The sequence below is a fragment of the Vidua macroura genome, chromosome 12, assembly GCF_024509145.1.
Source record: "Vidua macroura isolate BioBank_ID:100142 chromosome 12, ASM2450914v1, whole genome shotgun sequence".
In the NCBI taxonomy this organism is placed as follows: Eukaryota; Metazoa; Chordata; class Aves; order Passeriformes; family Viduidae; genus Vidua; species Vidua macroura.
Genome location: NC_071582.1, coordinates 979,718 through 997,869, shown reverse-complemented (window position 1 = coordinate 997,869; position 18,152 = coordinate 979,718). Strand labels below are relative to the sequence as shown.

General features: G+C 44.6%; 2 protein-coding genes across 6 annotated transcripts; both read right to left on the bottom strand.

The window, feature by feature from the left end:
- Window positions 1–3,984: 3,984 nt before the first annotated feature.
- Window positions 3,985–9,599, bottom strand: PSMA4 (proteasome 20S subunit alpha 4). Of its 3 annotated transcripts, XM_053988550.1 has the most exons (10): window positions 9,502–9,584; window positions 9,267–9,286; window positions 9,083–9,212; window positions 8,831–8,873; window positions 7,912–8,074; window positions 6,488–6,565; window positions 6,165–6,253; window positions 5,172–5,302; window positions 4,825–4,948; window positions 3,985–4,390 (listed from the first exon to the last, which is right to left on the bottom strand). In XM_053988550.1, exons 3-10 carry the CDS (start codon window positions 9,083–9,085, stop codon window positions 4,236–4,238), a joined length of 786 nt encoding a protein of 261 aa, XP_053844525.1. In that variant the 5' UTR covers window positions 9,086–9,212; window positions 9,267–9,286; window positions 9,502–9,584; the 3' UTR covers window positions 3,985–4,235. The 3 variants fall into 3 exon arrangements, with proteins under 3 accessions (XP_053844525.1, XP_053844524.1, XP_053844527.1); XM_053988549.1 differs by lacking the exon at window positions 9,267–9,286 and having other exon boundaries at window positions 9,083–9,160; window positions 9,502–9,599; XM_053988552.1 differs by lacking the exon at window positions 9,267–9,286 and having other exon boundaries at window positions 9,083–9,223; window positions 9,502–9,544.
- Window positions 9,600–10,558: 959 nt separating this feature from the next.
- On the bottom strand, window positions 10,559–15,680 carry HYKK (hydroxylysine kinase). 3 transcript variants are annotated; one of them, XM_053988541.1, is made up of 6 exons: window positions 15,462–15,680; window positions 15,275–15,353; window positions 14,640–14,977; window positions 13,776–13,918; window positions 11,710–11,893; window positions 10,559–11,083 (listed from the first exon to the last, which is right to left on the bottom strand). In XM_053988541.1, the coding sequence occupies exons 3-6, from the start codon at window positions 14,968–14,970 to the stop codon at window positions 10,620–10,622; spliced, it is 1,122 nt and encodes a 373-aa protein (XP_053844516.1). In that variant the 5' UTR covers window positions 14,971–14,977; window positions 15,275–15,353; window positions 15,462–15,680; the 3' UTR covers window positions 10,559–10,619. The 3 variants fall into 3 exon arrangements, with proteins under 3 accessions (XP_053844516.1, XP_053844517.1, XP_053844518.1); XM_053988542.1 differs by having other exon boundaries at window positions 11,857–11,893; XM_053988543.1 differs by having other exon boundaries at window positions 14,805–14,977.
- Window positions 15,681–18,152: the final 2,472 nt, after the last annotated feature.

Genomic DNA, 18,152 nt, shown 5'->3' with positions numbered 1-18,152 from the left:
AGTTATAAATAAGTAGATGTTTTTTTCCTGCTGCTTTGAACTTGGAGCAGAATGTTAATAGTATCAGCAGCATGTTTAGTTTAATATTTACCATTCAGTGAAAGGCTAAACAATGACATGAGTAATGCTGTCTTTCAAAGGACCCTTGTCAGCAGGAGGTGACATCCAAAGGTCCCTGCTAAAGTACACTCTGAGAATCTGCATTAAATTGGCTGATGGCAGCTTTCACTGTGCACTGAAGAGTAGTTGAACTGGAAAGCCAAATGCCAAATTAAACCCAGATAAAAATAGCCAGCTGCTCAGTTCTATTTGTAAAATGAGAAATGTTCTAAAAGCTTTGTGAAGCTGAATTTTCTCCAGATTAAAGCCAGTGAAGGGTACTCTTAGATCCAGTAACTTCAGTGGGTTTTCACATTGTGGTAGAAATAACTGCAATTGAAACTTGAAAATTAGGCTAATTTTTACTGCAGAAAAATGTAGCAGAAAAGACTCTTTAAAGAAAATGAAAGATATTTAAATAAGTCTTAGAATCACCACCAGTCTGACACGACACAATTTCTCTCATGTATGAAGTATCTGAGTGCATCAGCTTCTTGGACTTGCATGTCCTGTATATTGTGCTATCTCTGTATCACAGTCCTGAGGCCTCTGAAACCGTTGAACACCTTTCAGTCATTATATTCATTTTCACAACACAGTGGAGAAGTATTTCTTCCTAATATTAAGGTTATGAAGAGAAAGAATAAATAATCCCCTTGGAATACGTAAGAAACCAGAAGCAGCTGTCAAATTTAACATCAGAAGTTTTTTGTTGTCTCTTAATTTGAGTGCTTCTGTAACTGACAAGTAAAATATTTGGATGAAGAGGGAAGCATACCTAAAGGAGGTCATTTAAGAAGCAGTCTTGGAAGTTAATTTGACTTTATTTGAACGGAATACAGTCACCTAGAAAACAAGCTAACTATTTTTAAACACTGACAGATGCAAGAGACAGCACAGTAATTATTGGAGAAGCCGTAGTTTCATTATCTCTTAAACTACTTAGAATAACAAACCACATTACAATTTCTTAGGACAATCTATTTGTGAATATTTGCATATTTGCCCTAACAAGTTCTATCATGCACTCAAGTGAGATATAAGCTATCCAGTTTTTTAAGTTTACAAACATCATATTATGCAAACAATTTTAAATAAATACTTTTACCTAATTTGAGAAATCTGTCACCTTCCACAGCACCACATGAAGTTCTTGTTTTAAAATAACATTAAATCCACAGCAATAGCTAAATATTTTAAATACTTATGGTATTACACTGTAAACTCTACGTAAACACTACGTACACCAAAAAAAACCATACAAAGAACAGGAAGATCATTTTGATTAGCAAAGATACCTCAAATGTATCGCCAGAATCATTTTTCTGTTCTTACGACTTATCCCCAAACCACTCCCAGAAAAGGCACAGTTGGTGGTGATTTTTTTTTTAATTTTTTTTTTTTTAACACACAAAGCCAGAATCAATACAATAGGCCAACACAGTCAAACGCTGCTCTTATTTCTAGAAAGAACAGGAAAGAAAACTTGCATTAGTGTCCAGATGGCTCGGGAAGATTCTAATAATGAAAGATCTCCAGCATCTGCTTACTGCCCTAGGCTGAAATGCAGAAACGAATCACAAATAAAATTTTGGTTAGGAGAACTTGGCTGTACATCTTGGACATGACTGCCAGCTAGAGTTCCTTGCCTGTTCCAAGGCAGTACTGAGGCTCAGCTCACAATCAGATATTAATGGCACTCAGGGAGAGATGATGGTTTTTTTAAATTAAATTGGTAATTACTGTTCAAAGATTATACTCATGAAGTATTAGACAGTACTTCTTCCACTTTGTGCAAACAAAACCTTTAAATAGATATTTTAAAACTTATTACAATGTTTCAGTACATTTATTAGTCATTCCAAGTTTTTATTATTACAGTATCTAAAAAAATTCTCCTTTATCAGCAACTGATGCCGTGTTTGGCAAGAAAATGGTATTGGTAATTCTTTAAACCAAAATATGCATATATGAGTTATCCCCATTTTTTTTAGAAAAAGATGCTTCTAAGAAAAATATTTTACTAAGTCTATAATCTAAGCTATCTGATAATACTTACACTATTACACTAAACAAACTGCCTTTTATGAACTATATACATTGATGAACACAAGCTCAGATGCACTAACAGCTTCCCAGAAGACAGAAAGCTTTGCTGGAATCTATCACATATTGTTGCAAGTAATCTTTGAGAAGTGAGAAAAAAACTCCATTTTGGCATTGCTGCTTTTAGAGCATATTCCAAGTACTTGTATAACCATCATCAGCGATCCAGAAATCTGCAAAAGATGCTGATATATTGCATTCATGGATCAAAAATAGAAAGATTGAGCACTGAATTTTTACATAAAATGGAGCTTGAGGTATTTATACAATCCTTTATAATGGAGATTAAATATTACCCATTGCATGTTGTCTGCAACTCTTCAGGACTTGTTACATGGAACACCATTCCTATGTTGTTATTTGGAAGACCTACTGTTGCACAAGGTGTGAATAAGTCAGTTGAACTTTCATTAGCTATAAAATTTGCTCATTAACAAAGTGCTGTCTAAGTTCAGTGCTAAAGACTAAAGCAAGTGGGCTGCACCGAGGCGCAGAGAATGGCCGAGCAGGTCCTGCAGAGAACCCACAGCCTCGCCCCTTCTCTGTACAGAGGCTGCCAGAGTCAGTGCAGGACAACTGCACACGCTGCAGCACAGACATCTTCAGTCAGATTCCTTCCCTCTGCTCTCCACAGTGACTCTTACAGCAGTAAGCTCAAAAATGGGTTTAGTTGGGAGGAAGGGTCATTTCTAGCCATGTTGACAAAGTACATTTTAGTCAAAAATGTCTGAGATGCATTAAACCAACAGAACACTGTATGGATTCACTCAGTTTCTTCAAATGGTCATATTAAATCCTGTAAACATCAAATATCCTTTGGGGTAAGAAAGCCAAACCAACCTACAAGATCAATACAATCCAGGGTGGACACAAATGGGCTGGATCACTGCTGTCATGGTTTGAAATTCAGCAGGGCCTCACTTTTAAGCCCTCAGGCTTTTCACTTTGCGTTTGATATCTGAACGAGTGCACAGTAATTTTCAGTAACTTTTCATCTCTTTTGTTCACTACAGATTTTTTTTTTTTTTTTCAGAAGTAGAAGAGATTTTTGCTAATCTGACAATCATACTTTTTTGCATTCAGTACAGGGGCAAGCTGGACAAAAATGACTGTGATTCCTAATTCATGCACAATTACGATTTCTTGGTGGTTAACTGCTTAGTTTTCTTGACTGGTGTGTCAGAGAAATGAATCAAATTCACTGGGGAAGTGTCAGCAACACTAAACTAAACATAAAACATCTTAATTTCCTTTCAGGATAAAATGTGAAGTCGTCAACATGGCCTAAAAATCATGCACTGTTTTACTTACCTATTTGTACTTTGACAAGATAAAGCATTTTCACATGGCCTTTGTAAAATGTCTTTCTAGTTTGTGTGAATATAATTAGTGTTGTATGATTAATTCCTTAGAAAACACATGCACTTGTGAAGGCTATGATAAACTGAGCACATTTGCTACAGGGCATTTTTAAAACACTACTGCTTGCAAGACCATCAGTTTGACAGAGCCTGCTATAGAACAAAATAGGCCAAAACTAAAACTTGGCATGCCAGCACACTTTAATTCTGCATTTGTGAAATGACTTTTTGAACTTAGGAGCTCTTTTCACTACCTTTAAAGGAGAACCCACACGTACACACAAAATTCTAACAATTCTAACACCGTATTTGTTCTTTACCAACTAGCATATACCTTGTTTTAATGGTTTAAAGCAATTAAATTCCTCAAGATTGTGCATATCCAGGCATTACTGAGGAAATAAAAGACACCCATCACTATTCTTCTTAAATTTTATTCCATAATAAAAAATAGAAGATGAAAGAAAGAGTGTTCAAGAATTAAAGCAATTATTGGTCAATGTAAGGAGCAGTAAACTAATTATCTAAATGATGACTAAGGACCTGGTTCATCAAAAGTACTTCTGGGTCCTCCATGGCATAGCTGTAAGGCTTCTACAGCACAGAAATCCAGATTATCTTTTGCTGAAGCAGGTCCTTTATTATCTAGAGAACACTTGATTTCATATTCTATTTATCCTTCTCTTTTTGTTCTTTCTCCTTCTTTTCACGTTCAGCTTTTGCTTCCTCCTCCTCATGTTGTTTTATCAATTGTTCCACCTCCTTTTGCTTCAGAACCCTTATTACTGTCTTTCCGTTCTCTCTTGTCAGTGTTGCAATTTCAACTGAAACACATGGAACAGACAGCAGTGTTTAGGCAGAGCAATCATCAGCAGGGCAAGGTTTGAGATTACAAGTGACAGTGAGGCAGAAGGCTCCAGTGCTCCCTGTGCCACACAGCCTGGCTGGAGGCAGCCACGCTCAGCTGCCTCCTGCAGCAGAGCGCAGCAGCAGGGGAGCTCCTCTCGGGGTTCTGCTCCCAGACACGCAGGCATTCCAATCCCCAGGCTGCAGTCTCGCCTCTGGAGCTGGCCAACGGGGCCCATCAGCCTGGACTAAGCTATCTGAATGCCTCTTAGGCTAAGGCTGAGAACTGCTGCATCTTCTGAAAACACTTTTTTGTGGCAACTAACGCTCCGGTGAGCCACACCTGGAATATGTGCACTCACTGCTCCCTTTGTTTAAGCAGAGGGTGCCATCCCGTGTTGAGAACACTCACCTTTCTCAGCAGAGAGCTTACTGACATCCATGGTCTTGTTTAGAACCTTAATGGCCAATGCCAGGGCAGTCTTTAAGGTCATTTCCCCTTCCTTGTAGTCTTGCTTCAGCATTGACACAGCTGCCTGTAAATTTCACAGAAATTAAAACGGTGTCTTTGGGCAATCAACCGCACAGCTAGAGAGAGGGGTTTTGCCAGATAATACCAACACACGAGTTAACAGCAGCATTCCTACAATTACCTGTAAATCTCTCCCGCACTAATAATCAACAGCTCAGCTTAATTAATACAGTACAATTTACACTTTTTAAGTTATCTTTTTGAAAAGAAAAAAACCCAGAACTTACAGCACTATTATTCCCAATGCATGTGGCTTTCCACCCTCCATAATTTCCACTAGGATCACTTTGATACAGCTGAAATCCATAATGCTTATCCCAGCCAATATAGAGCAATGAAACACCAAAAGGACGTTTTCCTGTTGAAAAGAAGGCTATTAGCAACCCAAATTTAGCAACAAGATTGGTTATGAGTTACAATTATTTTCTTTGATTTAGTTTTTCAATCTATTCCTGTGAACTAGGATTTAACAGACAGTTCTGCACTTCTGTTGCTTGAGATAAGCACGTCAGCATTTCCTTCTAAGTCATGGTGTGGGAGGCAGGAGAGATTTATTCCATTTAACCTTATGAGCAGTTCATTTGTGTCTTCACAAATTGTAATTTACTATCTCGGGACTTTAAATCAAAATTTAGTATTTCAGGTATGTAGCTTAGCTGTTACAGCATTTAACTTAGCAATGTCAAAAGCCAGGTAGTTTAAAAGGTAATTCTCTCCCACTACACATATGTAAAACAACAGAATCATCAGTTCACATACTAAGGAACACTACTTACAATATCATTTTCTAAGATGTTGCTTGAGCCAAATAAACATTACTTTTTTTCAAGTGTTAGAATATTGATACCCCTACATACAGCCTTGTTTTTGATTCATTGTGCCATTATGGTGGATGGGCCCAAAATTTTGAAAGGTTGCCTAAACAATTCTCTGCTAGTCTTTTGAAGGCATTCTTTAAATGCAAGAGCACTCAAAGTATTCCATGCAATGAGCCAGCACCTCAGCCATCAGTTTCCCAAGCCATAAAAAGTAGAAGCCTCAGCAGCAAAAACCAGTAACCATGACTACCCATTCCCCTCTTATATTAGGCAATCTTTTTCCTAAGTATAACTTGTAGAGAGAATTCAGTAGAACTGTCCACAGACTTAGATCCTTCACATTATGTAAGAGAATTGTACTTGAGGCATTTAGTAACACAATGATTCATCACACTTCATTACCTCCAAACTGTGTATAAGCCTGCTTGATATCACACAGTGCTGTTACTAGTTGTTCACAAGGAATGGGCTCTTGATACTGTAACAAATACCTAATATCAAAGAGGGAAAAAAAAAAACAGTTTTCAAAACTTGATTTGCTGACCGTATCTTGCACAACATTTAAGAGGAAGCAAGTTCCCAAGTTAGAGTATCTGTGATCTAGCTGCTCCATTTCAACCTACTTCTGATCTACTAAATGCATGTTCATTCTAATCTAATGCATAAAGAGAGCTGAACGTGACAGCACAGGTGAGTAAAACCATGTTAGCTGTCAGCAGACCTACCTCTGTGCAATCAGTCTCAGCTCGTTTGTTAGAACATTGGCATCTGAGGTTATTCCTGCAACGCTGCACGCCATATCCCTGCAAGAAAGGCATACACATTAACTGAACTCCTGTCAATCTCCAGCCAACACGCACATCTTCATCCAGGGGCTCAAGCAGAGCTGTCGGGCTTTTCTCATCAAAGCTACACAGCTGCTGTACAAAACGGGTTCATCAGCTCCTGCCTTTAGGGTGCACCAAAAATATCAGTAACCATTTGCTAAGAGCAGAGGTGGACAGCCAAAGCCAGAGAGTCAGTACGTTAGCTGTACATACAGTTCTGAGAAGAGGGTCATGCCACGGATGTTAAGTTCTGAGTGGTTTTACAAGAGCCATTAGCTACATACATACAGGTGCCTCTCAGGAGGCCACCTGACACAGCACACCTCAACACTGAAGGAGCCACACAGATGGGACAGGCCTTCAGTGGGAGCTGCTGCTGACTCGTGGCATCTGTGTGACCGAAACTTCATGCTCTTGATAGGCCCCTAAGAAAAATAAGCACTTCAATCCTTGATTGTTTTGTTGGATCTTAATTTAATATCTCTTTAGCTCAATCTCATATGCTACAAGCCTTTTGCTGCACAAAAAAGATTTGCGAAATTGGGAATTTTCCAAAAGATGGAAGGGCTGTTCTAGGTGACCACTCCAGTGTGCTGTTACACTGCCTCCTTGAAAACCCAGTACTTCCTTTCAAGATAAACCTCCATGTTGATCTTAAATGCACTTCCAGGTGCTTTCAAGATCAACATGGAATGGGAGGCAGACAGGATGGAAAACTATTTGTGTTCATTTGCAGCTTTTGTCAAGGATGAAGCTCTACCTCCCTTGCAACAAAAAAGCATAATCCATAAAACTCTTTGCTCTGGCATCACAAATTTAACTTCCAGGAGTTAGAATGAAAATAGTAATAGACAGACGTTTCATCTCTGCTACAACTGTGGCAAAGAAGCCTGAGGCACATTTTACCCAGTTACCTCAGACTTTTTGAGCCACCAAAGAAAAACAGAGATGTGGAAAGGGAGCTGAAATAGCATGGTAATTTTTGTGTGCACTATTTATTCTGCCACCCAATGGTATTTCGTAAAACTGAGATTTCCCAGTTTTCTTAACTGCTACAATCCCATTACCTTGTATAGCATAGTACCAACAAACAGGTTATTCCACCTAGAAAATTCTCCTGGAGATAAAAAAAACCAAACCAGCAATACTTCTACTCTAGAAGGGGAACTACTCGAGTGAACAATGACAGAATAGTCATACTTGTCTAAAACACCAAACAAAAAGATTATTAACACTTCAAATAAAATAAGCCCAGGTTATGTGCTAATCAGCACTTTGCTGTTAATAACATCACAGGACATTCAATCACCATTTCAACTTACTCATTAAGTTTGTATATTTTCTCTGAGAAGAACACTTCATCGAGAAGCTTGTGAATGTTGCGCCGCTCTGCTGCCAGCAGAACTCCATCGTTTGCTAGAATTCCCAGGCAGGTGCCTGCGTGCCCGATGGCCTCCATGGCATACTCAACTTGGTACAGGCGACCTGGGAAAGGATTGCAGTTCCTGTCATCCAGAAATGACGCGGAACGAGACCAACTGCACAAGGCGCCTGAAAGCTACAAGAATCTTACAACTGCTCATTGTCCCATCTAATTCTTCAGTCTCTTACCAGTCAATTGTAAATTAATTGGCTGAAAAGCAGGAAGGAGTCAGAGAAGGAAAATAATATGGCCACTGGGAAAAAAAAACCCTCTTTCTATTAAAAGAAAAAAAAACAAACAACACTTTTCTATTAAAAAAAAAAAGAAAAAAATTAAAGAACTCTCTGCTGCAGTAGAATAACACAAGACAAATTTTCAATAAAGAAAGAAAATATCTTATACTGGATTTCTTGGGTTCCTCCCATCTAAGAAGTAAGAAAACGTGGTTTGTACGTACTTGTTTCAGCATGTGCAAGAATAACAAGGAGAGGCATGACTGCACCAGCAGGATATTATCCATTCTCAGGGGATAGTGACAAAATCTAACCATGCTCAAACAAGAAATAAATGGTTATTTCAAAAACATGGCAGGTGATATTACTCACTAATGGGACTCAGTCTCATTGTTGCTTCAATTAGAATGAATTTGAAAGTGTCCACTTTGGACCTTTGCTCTCCCTACAGAACTGAGTGTGGGCAAATAGGATATCTGCTATTCATATTCAGACAGAAAAACATGCTACTAACAACCATCCTTTCTGCAAGTGTTTTGAGAAGATAGAACAGAGCTGACTCGAAAATGTCGGGTTAAAAAATACCTTCCGGAGAAAATATGGTAGTTCTGGAGTCATATCTTCGAGACTGTAAAAGGAATAGCTCAGTAAGTATCACCAGTCTCTTGTCACCAACGCCCTAAAGCCCCTATATAACAGACCCAGCCATCCGGTGAGCTCGGGCTGGTCACCGCTGCCCGCAGCCCGGCCCCGGCAGTGAGACCGCCGCCCCCGCCCGGGCCGTGACTCGGCAGCACCCGCGGCTCAGCAAAGCTCCGGGGAACGCGGGTCACTCACCATGGTGCCGGGGCCGCGCCGCGGGCGGAGGGCAGCGCGCCGGCAGGAGAGCACAGGGCACGGGAACCGGCACCGGGCCTGCGAGAGAGCACGGGGCACGTGAACCGGGAACCCCGGGAACGCCGGGAACCGGCACCGGGCCTGCAAGAGAGCACGGGGCACGTGAACCGGGAACCCCGGGAACGCCGGGAACCGGCACCGGGCCTGCGAGAGAGCACGGGGCACGTGAACCGGGAACCCGGGAACGCCGGGAGGCGGCACCGAGCGCGCCCCGGCACGGCCCCAGGGGGCGCTGCCGCCCGCGCCCGCACTGCACAGTCATCCTCAGCGCGGCACAACGGGAGGGCCGCGCCGCCTCCCGCGCCGCGCAGAGACGCGTCCCGCGCCCCACCGCCCACCCGCCGCCCGTCCTCACTCACGGCGGGCCGGAGGCAACCGCAGGGCCGGGCGGGGGGCGGCGAGGCCCGGCCGGCGGGCAAGAACCGGGCGCTGCGGCCGCGCCCGAACCTTCAGCGCCGCGTCGGAAATGGCCGCCGCGCCTGCGCGGTGCCGCCTGCCGGCCTGGGGCGGGGCCCGCGCCCTCTCCTGTCACCGGGGGCGGGGCTGGCGCGCGCGGCCCGCAGCGCCACGTGCGCGTGCGCGTGCTCGGGCTCCGCCGAAAGGGGCGGGAAACGGCCCCGCCCGCCGTGCGAGGGCAGGGCACGGCCACACCGCCTCCCTGCCGTGAGGGCAGGGCACGGCCACACCGCCTCCCTGCCGTGAGGGCAGAGCACGGTCACACCGCGTCCCTGCCGTGAGGGCCGGGCACGGTCACACCGCGGTCACACCGCCTCCCTGCCGTGAGGGCCGGGCACGGCCACACCGCCTCCTTGCCGTGAGGGCAGCACGGTCACACCGCAGCCCTGCCGTGAGGGCAGGGCACAGTCACACCGCCTCCCTGCCGTGAGGGCCGGGCACGGTCACACCGCGTCCCTGCCGTGAGGGCAGCACGGTCACACCGCCTCCCTGCCGTGAGGGCAGCACGGTCACACCGGCTCCCTGCCGTGAGGGCAGCACGGTCACATCGCGTCCCCGCCGTGAGGGCAGCACGGTCACACCGCGATCACACCGCAGCCCTGCCGTGAGGGCCGGGCACGGTCACACCGCGGTCACACCGCCTCCCTGCCGTGAGGGCAGGGCACAGTCACACCGCCTCCCTGCCGTGAGGGCAGCACGGTCACACTGCCTCCCTGCCGTGAGGGCCGGGCACGGTCACACCCCGTCCCTGCCGTGAGGGCGAGTAAATGGTCACACCGCGTCCCTGCCGTGAGGGCGGGAAGGAGGCCGGCTCCTGCCCTGAGGGTGCACAATGGTCACATCCCCTCCCCGCGCCGTGAGGGCGGTAAAGGCCGCGGGGCGGTCACGGCTTTCCCTCCCGGGGAGATGGGCTGGCTCCCGCCCGGCCCGCGGACGCGCCCCATCCAGCTCAGGCAGCGCCGCGTTTATTGATGGCTTTATTCAGTCCGATGTCACCGCCAGTACCTCAGCAGCCGCGGACCTACGGGGCAGGTGCGTGCTGCGTGTACGCCTGGGCAGTCTCAAACCACTTCTTCTCCACAGCTTCCTGGCCCACCTCGAACATCGTCATTAAGTGTTTCCAGCCAGTTTTCGCCGTGATTGTGAGGTACTCCTTGTTCTCTGGGTACAGAAGAGCCGTGTGGGCAGCGATGACGAGGGACTGTGCAAACCTCCCGCTCACCAGGAGAAAGAGGGCACCTCTCTCCTCAGCGGTGAGCGGCAGGATGCTCTCAAACCCTGCGAGAACATGTCCCCCAACACTCAGAGGGTCTGGGCTCTCAATCATCATGTACATGATGGCTATCGCAACCTCAAACACGTAATACCCGTAACTCATGTCGCTGAAGTCCAGGATGCCAGACACTCTGTACTGGGGATTCTCCAGGGAAGCAGAGCTGGAGTCTACTAGAATGTTGTAGTCATTAAGGTCTCCATGATTGATACCTAAACACAGAAGAAATAGAAACAGTATTTAATAATTATTAAACAGCTGAAACAGCTTCGGGAAGATGCACGTTACACTAACACTCAGCTACAAAACTGCACTAGTCCCCTGCAGCATCAAGTGCCGCCTTTCACACCTTTACTGCTTCCTGTGCAGCTCCACCGCGCTGCCAGAGACCACAGCAGAGGAGAGGAGGGAGAGTTACGGGATCGCGCTCCAGGCTGCTGCGACCTGCGATACACTGCGTGCTCGCAAACGCACAACAGTACAACTGTCACCTCATCCTCAATATCCATGTCCTTTGTATTCCAAAATCTTGATTAAGTACTTTAGGAAAGGTGGTACTGTACTCCGTATATATTTAGTAAGCTGACATAACAGCATGAAAATCATAAACTTAAATGGGAGGAAACTCATCAGAAAAATAAAGAGCTGACCCTGACTGGACAGAACATTCCTCTTGGCTTACTCTGTGCTGTGTCCATGTCCAGGCTAGGGAAAGGAGATTTACTTTTTTTTGCTATTTTTGTTCTCCTTCTCTATAGAACTGAACTCCTGTATGAAATTTGTGTGCCAAATTCTGTGTCTCAGTTCAACGTAATTACAATGAGAATAAAATACTCACAGGTTCGGAAACTGCTTAGCTTGGGTATTACTTTGCCTTTAAACTGCTCAATAACTTGCTCCACCAGTGCACAATATTTGTTCTGGCCCAAGGCATAAATGTACTGATCTAGAAGAGGAACATTTGCCAGATTCCAAATGAACTGACCTCGATGCAGACTTTTTGCTGATGGATGCTGGAATTTCTTTGGAAAAAGCACACAATAATATAGGCATAAGAAAAAATGCAGACTTTATGATTAAAGGGCTTGATTCAAAACTCCTACTAATTTTAACAGGTTTCTAATAAGACTCACTGAAAAGCACCGTGAGTTGGATTGTTGTTTTATATCAAGTAAAAGAATCACCTGAAGAATGATTAAAGCAAGCATCTCAGTATCTACATACAGCCTGAATGGTTTTTCCCCATGTTCTAGGTACAAAGGTTACCTTAAGTCATTTGTCACTTCAATAATGTAAAATTGCTGTTGCCTGTCCATAGGGTGACGTTAGAGTAGTGCCTTTGAGCCTCTGCCAAGGCCAGAGTCCTGCTCTGGCAGAGCTCAGCTTGCACAGCTGGTGCTGCAGAAAGCTGTGGGAACACCAGAGACACAAAACCTGCCAGCATGCTGGGACTAGGCACACTCTGTGCTTTTAAAGGTGGGACCTTTGGGGGACAAACCTTAGGAACAGCTGATGTGTGAAAAACCCTGAGCACAGTAGCTTATGGAGACACTGACCACGGCTTTATGCTTGTGAAAATTTGCCTTTGTACATCCAGGCCTCACTGCTTTAAACATACAAGGTCCTTAATCCCTCTCTCACTAGCAAATGGAAAGGATGGTTTGGAAAGTGACATTCAGAGAGGAAAAGCATCTCTGCCACTACACAGCCCATGCTTATCTCGAACTCCTCAAATGCTTATTAAGGTGACATCTGGGCCAGATTGGATCAGCGTGTAGGGCAAATTAAAAAAAAAAAAAAAAACAAACAAAAACCAAAACAAACTTCCTACAAGAGTAGCTGGCTCCCTTTTAAGAAAAGAACTACAAAAACTATGCAACTATGCTTGTAATTAAGGTTCTTAAAGATCACTAAATGACAGTCAAAAGTTGACGGTGTTAGAACCAGTAAAGAACAAGATCGAGCCTAAACCACCTTGGTGGATGACAATCCATATGGTAAGGGAATAAAGAGCCTTTTCCATCAGAACTGCTTCTCATTAACTACTTCCTCCTTAGCAGGATCAGTCACAGGCATATTTTGAGACTAGCTTATCTTAACCACATTATAAGAGTGTGACCAGTGTGCCAGAAGGCAACAGTAAGTTATCTTCTACAATTGAAAATGCTCTTGTAATTTAAGAATGTGCTTAGTAAAACTGGCAATTCACATTTCATAACTGTCTGAAGCTGGTAGCCAGAACATGAGAAGGAGAGGTTAATGAAAGGTTAATAAATAATGTGAGGTCTTTCATGCATCACACTTAGTACTGGCTGATTGATCAGCTTTATTATCCTGTGTAACTGCAGAGTAAAGAACCTAGTTTGCATTAAGACTGAGTGGAAGTGGTGCAAATGAGAAGCGTCACAGATCTCTGTTGGCACAGCTGGCACTGTAGGGAGGGTACCAATGTGAAATGGTCACAGTGCTAATGAAGAGAAGAAAGTCAGCAAGTCAAAAGGAATTCAAAATAATAGATCAGCCACTGAGCACTACACAAAAATCCTTTAAAACAAGCCTGGCGTTCTGTTCCTCTAATTCGAGCACCCTAGGGTTCATTCTCCTTTATTTGCCAGGTTTGAAACACTAACAGGTGAGCTTTGCATAAGTAAAAAGAACTCCATATTGCTCTATTCGTGGTACAAAAGTGCACTGCAGAAGTATCACCAGTACCATGTCACTTGTCGTGTACTTTGGGAAAGGCTTTAGCCAGCTTGGAGGCTGGCACCTGAGCCATGAGTCACTGGCATCTGCAGTCGCCAACTCGCACTTTGCAGGTCTGCAAAGCAGGCAGCAAGCACGTGAGCAAATGCTGAAGAGACATTGATTAAGAGAGAAGTGTGAGGCTAAAGCATGAGAACTCACCTCTGAGAGCACTTTATCCAGGCTGGCAGCGAGCCTCCCAATCTCATAGAGAATCTGAGCATTGGTAGTGATTTTTGCTACTGGTGTACCTGGCAGGTAAGTCAGCAGTCTGACCATGTACTTCTTGCTCCCAAGTCTAGCACCTGACAAGGAGAGACGCAGTCACTCTGCTGTGGGCTGAGTATCACTTAATGCAAGAGGCAAAAAAGGTCTATCCCAGTGTAGTAAGTTGTCGGATGTAGCTCATAAAAATGCAAAGATTTGATTTACCAGAATGTTGTGTAATAATGTACAAACCTTAACACACTTAGAAAATCTATGCTGAGAAAAACTCAGCACCAAGCAGGGTTCCTCCAGTGCCCGCACACCCACATAAAGTTTTGCAGCAGAATAGGTCTCAGGAATCCCAAATGTTGTGGGAAAGTTACAGTGACAGTAAAAGCTAAATGCCAACACAATTTTTCTTCCAAGCACTACATTAAAGCAATTTATTCTGGCTTCAGAGATGGGCTAGAACTGTGCGTTACACTACTCTGAAGGCAAATAATTTCAAGCACCATATAGTCAATGAGGCATTTTTAACTTTTCCTGTGCACAGACACACGTCAGATAAATGTCTTCTCCAATTCCTTAAGCTGAAGTGTTTTCCTAAGTGTTTTCCTAGTTAATTATTACGCTCTCTGAGTTGCTTTGCTTCTGGAATTTTAACTTTGGACTATTGTGGCTGGAATGCAGGTCTCCTGATGCATATCCCTACTATTCAAACACAAGCCTAGAGTTTCCCTTTAGCATACACCTGGTATGCCATGCTACTGCTGAGCTGAGGGTGAGAGTGGGGCAGTAAAGGTGCCCACAGTGGCTCACCTCCTGACTCCAGAGACATTATGTTACCATCTTTTGTCAGGTAAGGAGTGGCTGAAGGGAAGCCTTCAGCACTGAGAAACATCATGGCCTGGGTCTGCGCTTCAATGAGGTCAGGCTCCTGGCTGTCTTCTGAATTGGTGATTTTGAGGACATACTCATCAGCACCTTCAGCTGAGACACACACGTGGAAGTTCTGATCATCATAGCTGGGCAGTGACCCGATCCAAGACACCTTCAATCCAAACACCCTGTCAACCAATTCAGCTGCCTCTCTCTCACCAAATGTGGGTTTGGTCAAGGTCTGGGGTTGACAGTCATTTCCAGAAGACATTGTGCCTCTAGGAAAAAAAGAAAAGTTGGATGATCTGATCTGTATTCTGACACCAGAAGCAGTAATTACGGCAACAAAATGCATTCAGCTGCTGGAAAAGAGTTTCCTACGTTTATTAAACAAGCAAAGAAAACGAACCCCCTGTGCCAGCTCAGGTTTCTTACATCGTAGCTTATCGAATACTTAGGCTGCAGCCCCTCCAAAGAAAGACTGCTAGAGAGATGCACTCAATCTGTTCAGAATAGCAGTCACGAAGAGCTTATTAACCAAGCTTTTATTAGCTCATTTCTAGCAGCAGCCTAACCTGGTATTGTTGATAGTAGGAATGACTCCCTCCGGAGCAGAGCTGCTGAATCCCTGAGCAGGAGGTCTTCAATTCGTGCCTGCAAAAGGCAAGAATTATTTTAGTAAATCATAACGTTGAAGCAGATTAAATCTTTCTGTTTGGTCACGGCCTTCCAAATTCCTGTGCTAAGAAAGGCGGCACAAACCTGCGGACGCTCGCTCGTCTCCCGCCTGCCCAGCTGCAGGAACCTCGAGCCTCCCGAGACGAGCGCAACCCTTGGACTCGTTGGGAGCCGCGCCAACCTTTGCCCGGTGCGGGGCGGCCGAGGAGCTGCCGCAGCTGCCGGCAGCAGCCGGCGGCCGGAGCGCCCTGCGCCCAGCGGAACGCGGGGCCAGGCGGGCCCGGGGCCGGCCGCAGCTCCCGGCCGCGGGCAGCGGAGCCGGAGCCGCCCCGCGCCGCAGGAGCGCCGCTCCGGGCCGAGCGTTTTGTTTTGCAGCGGCACGAGAGGGCAGGAGAGCTGCGACTTCCTGTCACAAAGGCAGAGCGCTTAAAAAAGCCCTGCGCCGCGACGGGCAGGAGGGAAGACATCCGTTTTGTTCTTTTCTTTAAGCCCTTTTATCAGCACAGCACATAAAAATCTCTGCCAAATGCGTAGACTGAAGACCACATATAAATAGATAAAACAAGCCTGAGGCATCTTGCTCAGGATGTCCTTTAGACTGTCCCAGAGAGTTTTTACTGGGACAATAGGTCCAGTCCTAGAAAATTTGACCCTTAATGAAAATAATGAAGAACCTTAAGATTAATATAGAAGTGTCTTCTGGAACTTCTAATGAAATAAAGGTAATCTGTTGTAGTTGATGTTCTGCTATGACAGAATTAGGAACCTGAAGAAAAAGGAATTTAGGAAAGACATGCTGAAGAACACCCAAAAACCCCTCCTCCCCCCAAACCCAAACAACAACACCTGAAGCATCTTAAGTAAAACAGTTAAAAATCCTCTATCACAAAATTTCAGTATTGTTTGTAATATTAGGGACCCAAAATTGAAATAATTATCTTCATCAAATGCTTATTTTAATAAAATAGGGAATTCAGGAAAGGGAAACTATTTCCCCAAGAAACAAAATTTTCTCTCCAGTTTCAGAAGAGATGTTAATAAAATAATTGACCAATTCTTCTCATAGAAATCACAAAATTAAGGTGGTTTTTTTTTTTCCTTCCACAAAGACTAGAGCTCTAAAATATTTAGGGTTCCCTCTCCTGATTTCTGAGGCCCTAAAGCTTTAGCTCACTGGAGTAAAATCGATACACTGGGAAAGCATTCTTGCTGTGGTTTAACATAGCTGGTTACAGAAATGTACTCCTGAGCTCTGCAAACAGGATTACAATGCACTTGGCAGATCTGTACTCCTTACTCTTGCTTCAGTTGCCAGACTGGACTGCCAAAAGCAAAGACCTATAAACTTCCATACTTCTCCTGCCTGCCTGGGTACTCTGGGGAAGCTCACTGTGCTTGTGAGGCAAGGCAGAGTTTGAAGGTTGCACTTTGGCCTGTCTTATTATCTGAAGAAAGATAGACTTGAATAATTTAGCATCCAAGAGTTGAACTCCAGTCTAATGCCTGTGCTGAAAGCGAGGGTTGAAGTAGGTTAGTGCTGGACATCCCCAAAGCACTTCTGAGGATCTTGTCAGAGTTGTAACCTTGGCCAACAGCTTGCTTTAATACAGGACTTCATCCAGATTTTAAATGAGACATTTTTCAGAAGGGAAAGAAAAAGTTATTAAAACAGCATTTGATATAACATCCAGAGTCCAGAGCACAGCTAACCCAGAGAACATCCTTCTACACCAGCTAAGCAAGCTTTGTGAGCCCAAACTCACTCCTAACAAGTAAATGGAACATGCATCATCATATAATACACAATATTATCCCCATTCTTTATTCACGCTGCCTTCACACACAGTACCATTTTAAGTGTATTCCTTGCTATCTATTCAAAATAGACAGTAACATACAAGAACTGTGATACAATTTTCTTTATTAAAAATAATTTACAACATTGGTAACATTGTATGCACAATTTTCATCAATTGAACTTAAGATATATCTATACTTACTGAGCTTAAAACTTAGACTGTTCTGTTGGCTTCAAACAGCAGACAATGATTTGCATTTGCTTAAATAGGATTACTATACATAGCTTCTTGTCCTTATACTTAGGTGTAAAATGTATAAACATCAACACTATCCCAAAGCTTTGTAGTTTGGGATGGGGAGGAAGAGGGAAGCAAGAAGAGAAAACATTTACAAAAATTTCAACAAGATTCTCCCCCCAAATCCAAATGGAGAGAGGCCTAGGTTAAATACATCTAGCACACTGAATCACTTCTCAAACAGGTACACACCCTCCTGTGCTTTAGGATACTAAAGGTCTAACTGAACGCTTGGTGTGTGAGCACTGCAGTCCCCACTGTGCCGTGCCCTGCCCCTGCCACTCCTGCCCGCCTGCGGCTCTCGGGGTCCCAGCAGTGTGCCCAGAGTTAAATGTCTTCACTGACTGCTGGGCTCCTGAGCTGCATTCTGCACAGGGGAGAGGGAACAGGGCTGTCCTCATGGGCCATGAGCCAGGTGCTCCCCAGCACTGAGCAGATGGCACACGGACAGTGCCGTCCCACACAGCACCCCACCCCACAGGGTCCGAGGGTAGGAGCCAGCCTGACACCTCGCAGGTGCCAGACTCGAGCTTGCCGAGAGCTCAGCCTGCTGCAGCAGCAATAGGAGCCTCCAGCTGAGCAGCCCCTGTGCCCAAGCATAGCTCAGAACTTCTCTCTCATCAGTGTAGCAGAATTAAAGCAGCTGCTAAGGTAATGAAGCCCCGTGTCTCTAAAAAGA

Excerpts from the sequence above, each read along its gene's own strand:
- PSMA4 (XM_053988549.1), bottom strand. Across the intron at positions 8,075-8,830 it reads TACCATATTTTCTCCGGAAG|GTCGCCTGTACCAAGTTGAG; the intron begins GTATTTTTTAAC and ends ATCCTTTCCCAG. Across the intron at positions 6,566-7,911 it reads AAAATATACAAACTTAATGA|GGATATGGCGTGCAGCGTTG; the intron begins GTAAGTTGAAAT and ends CCTTTCTTGCAG.
- HYKK (XM_053988541.1), bottom strand. The coding sequence starts at position 14,970 with ATGTCTTCTGGAAATGACTGTCAACCCCAGACCTTGACCAAACCCACA. Across the intron at positions 11,894-13,775 it reads TGGATAAAGTGCTCTCAGAG|AAATTCCAGCATCCATCAGC; the intron begins GTGAGTTCTCAT and ends CTTTTTCCAAAG. Across the intron at positions 11,084-11,709 it reads GCTAAGCAGTTTCCGAACCT|GTATCAATCATGGAGACCTT; the intron begins GTGAGTATTTTA and ends TTCTGTGTTTAG.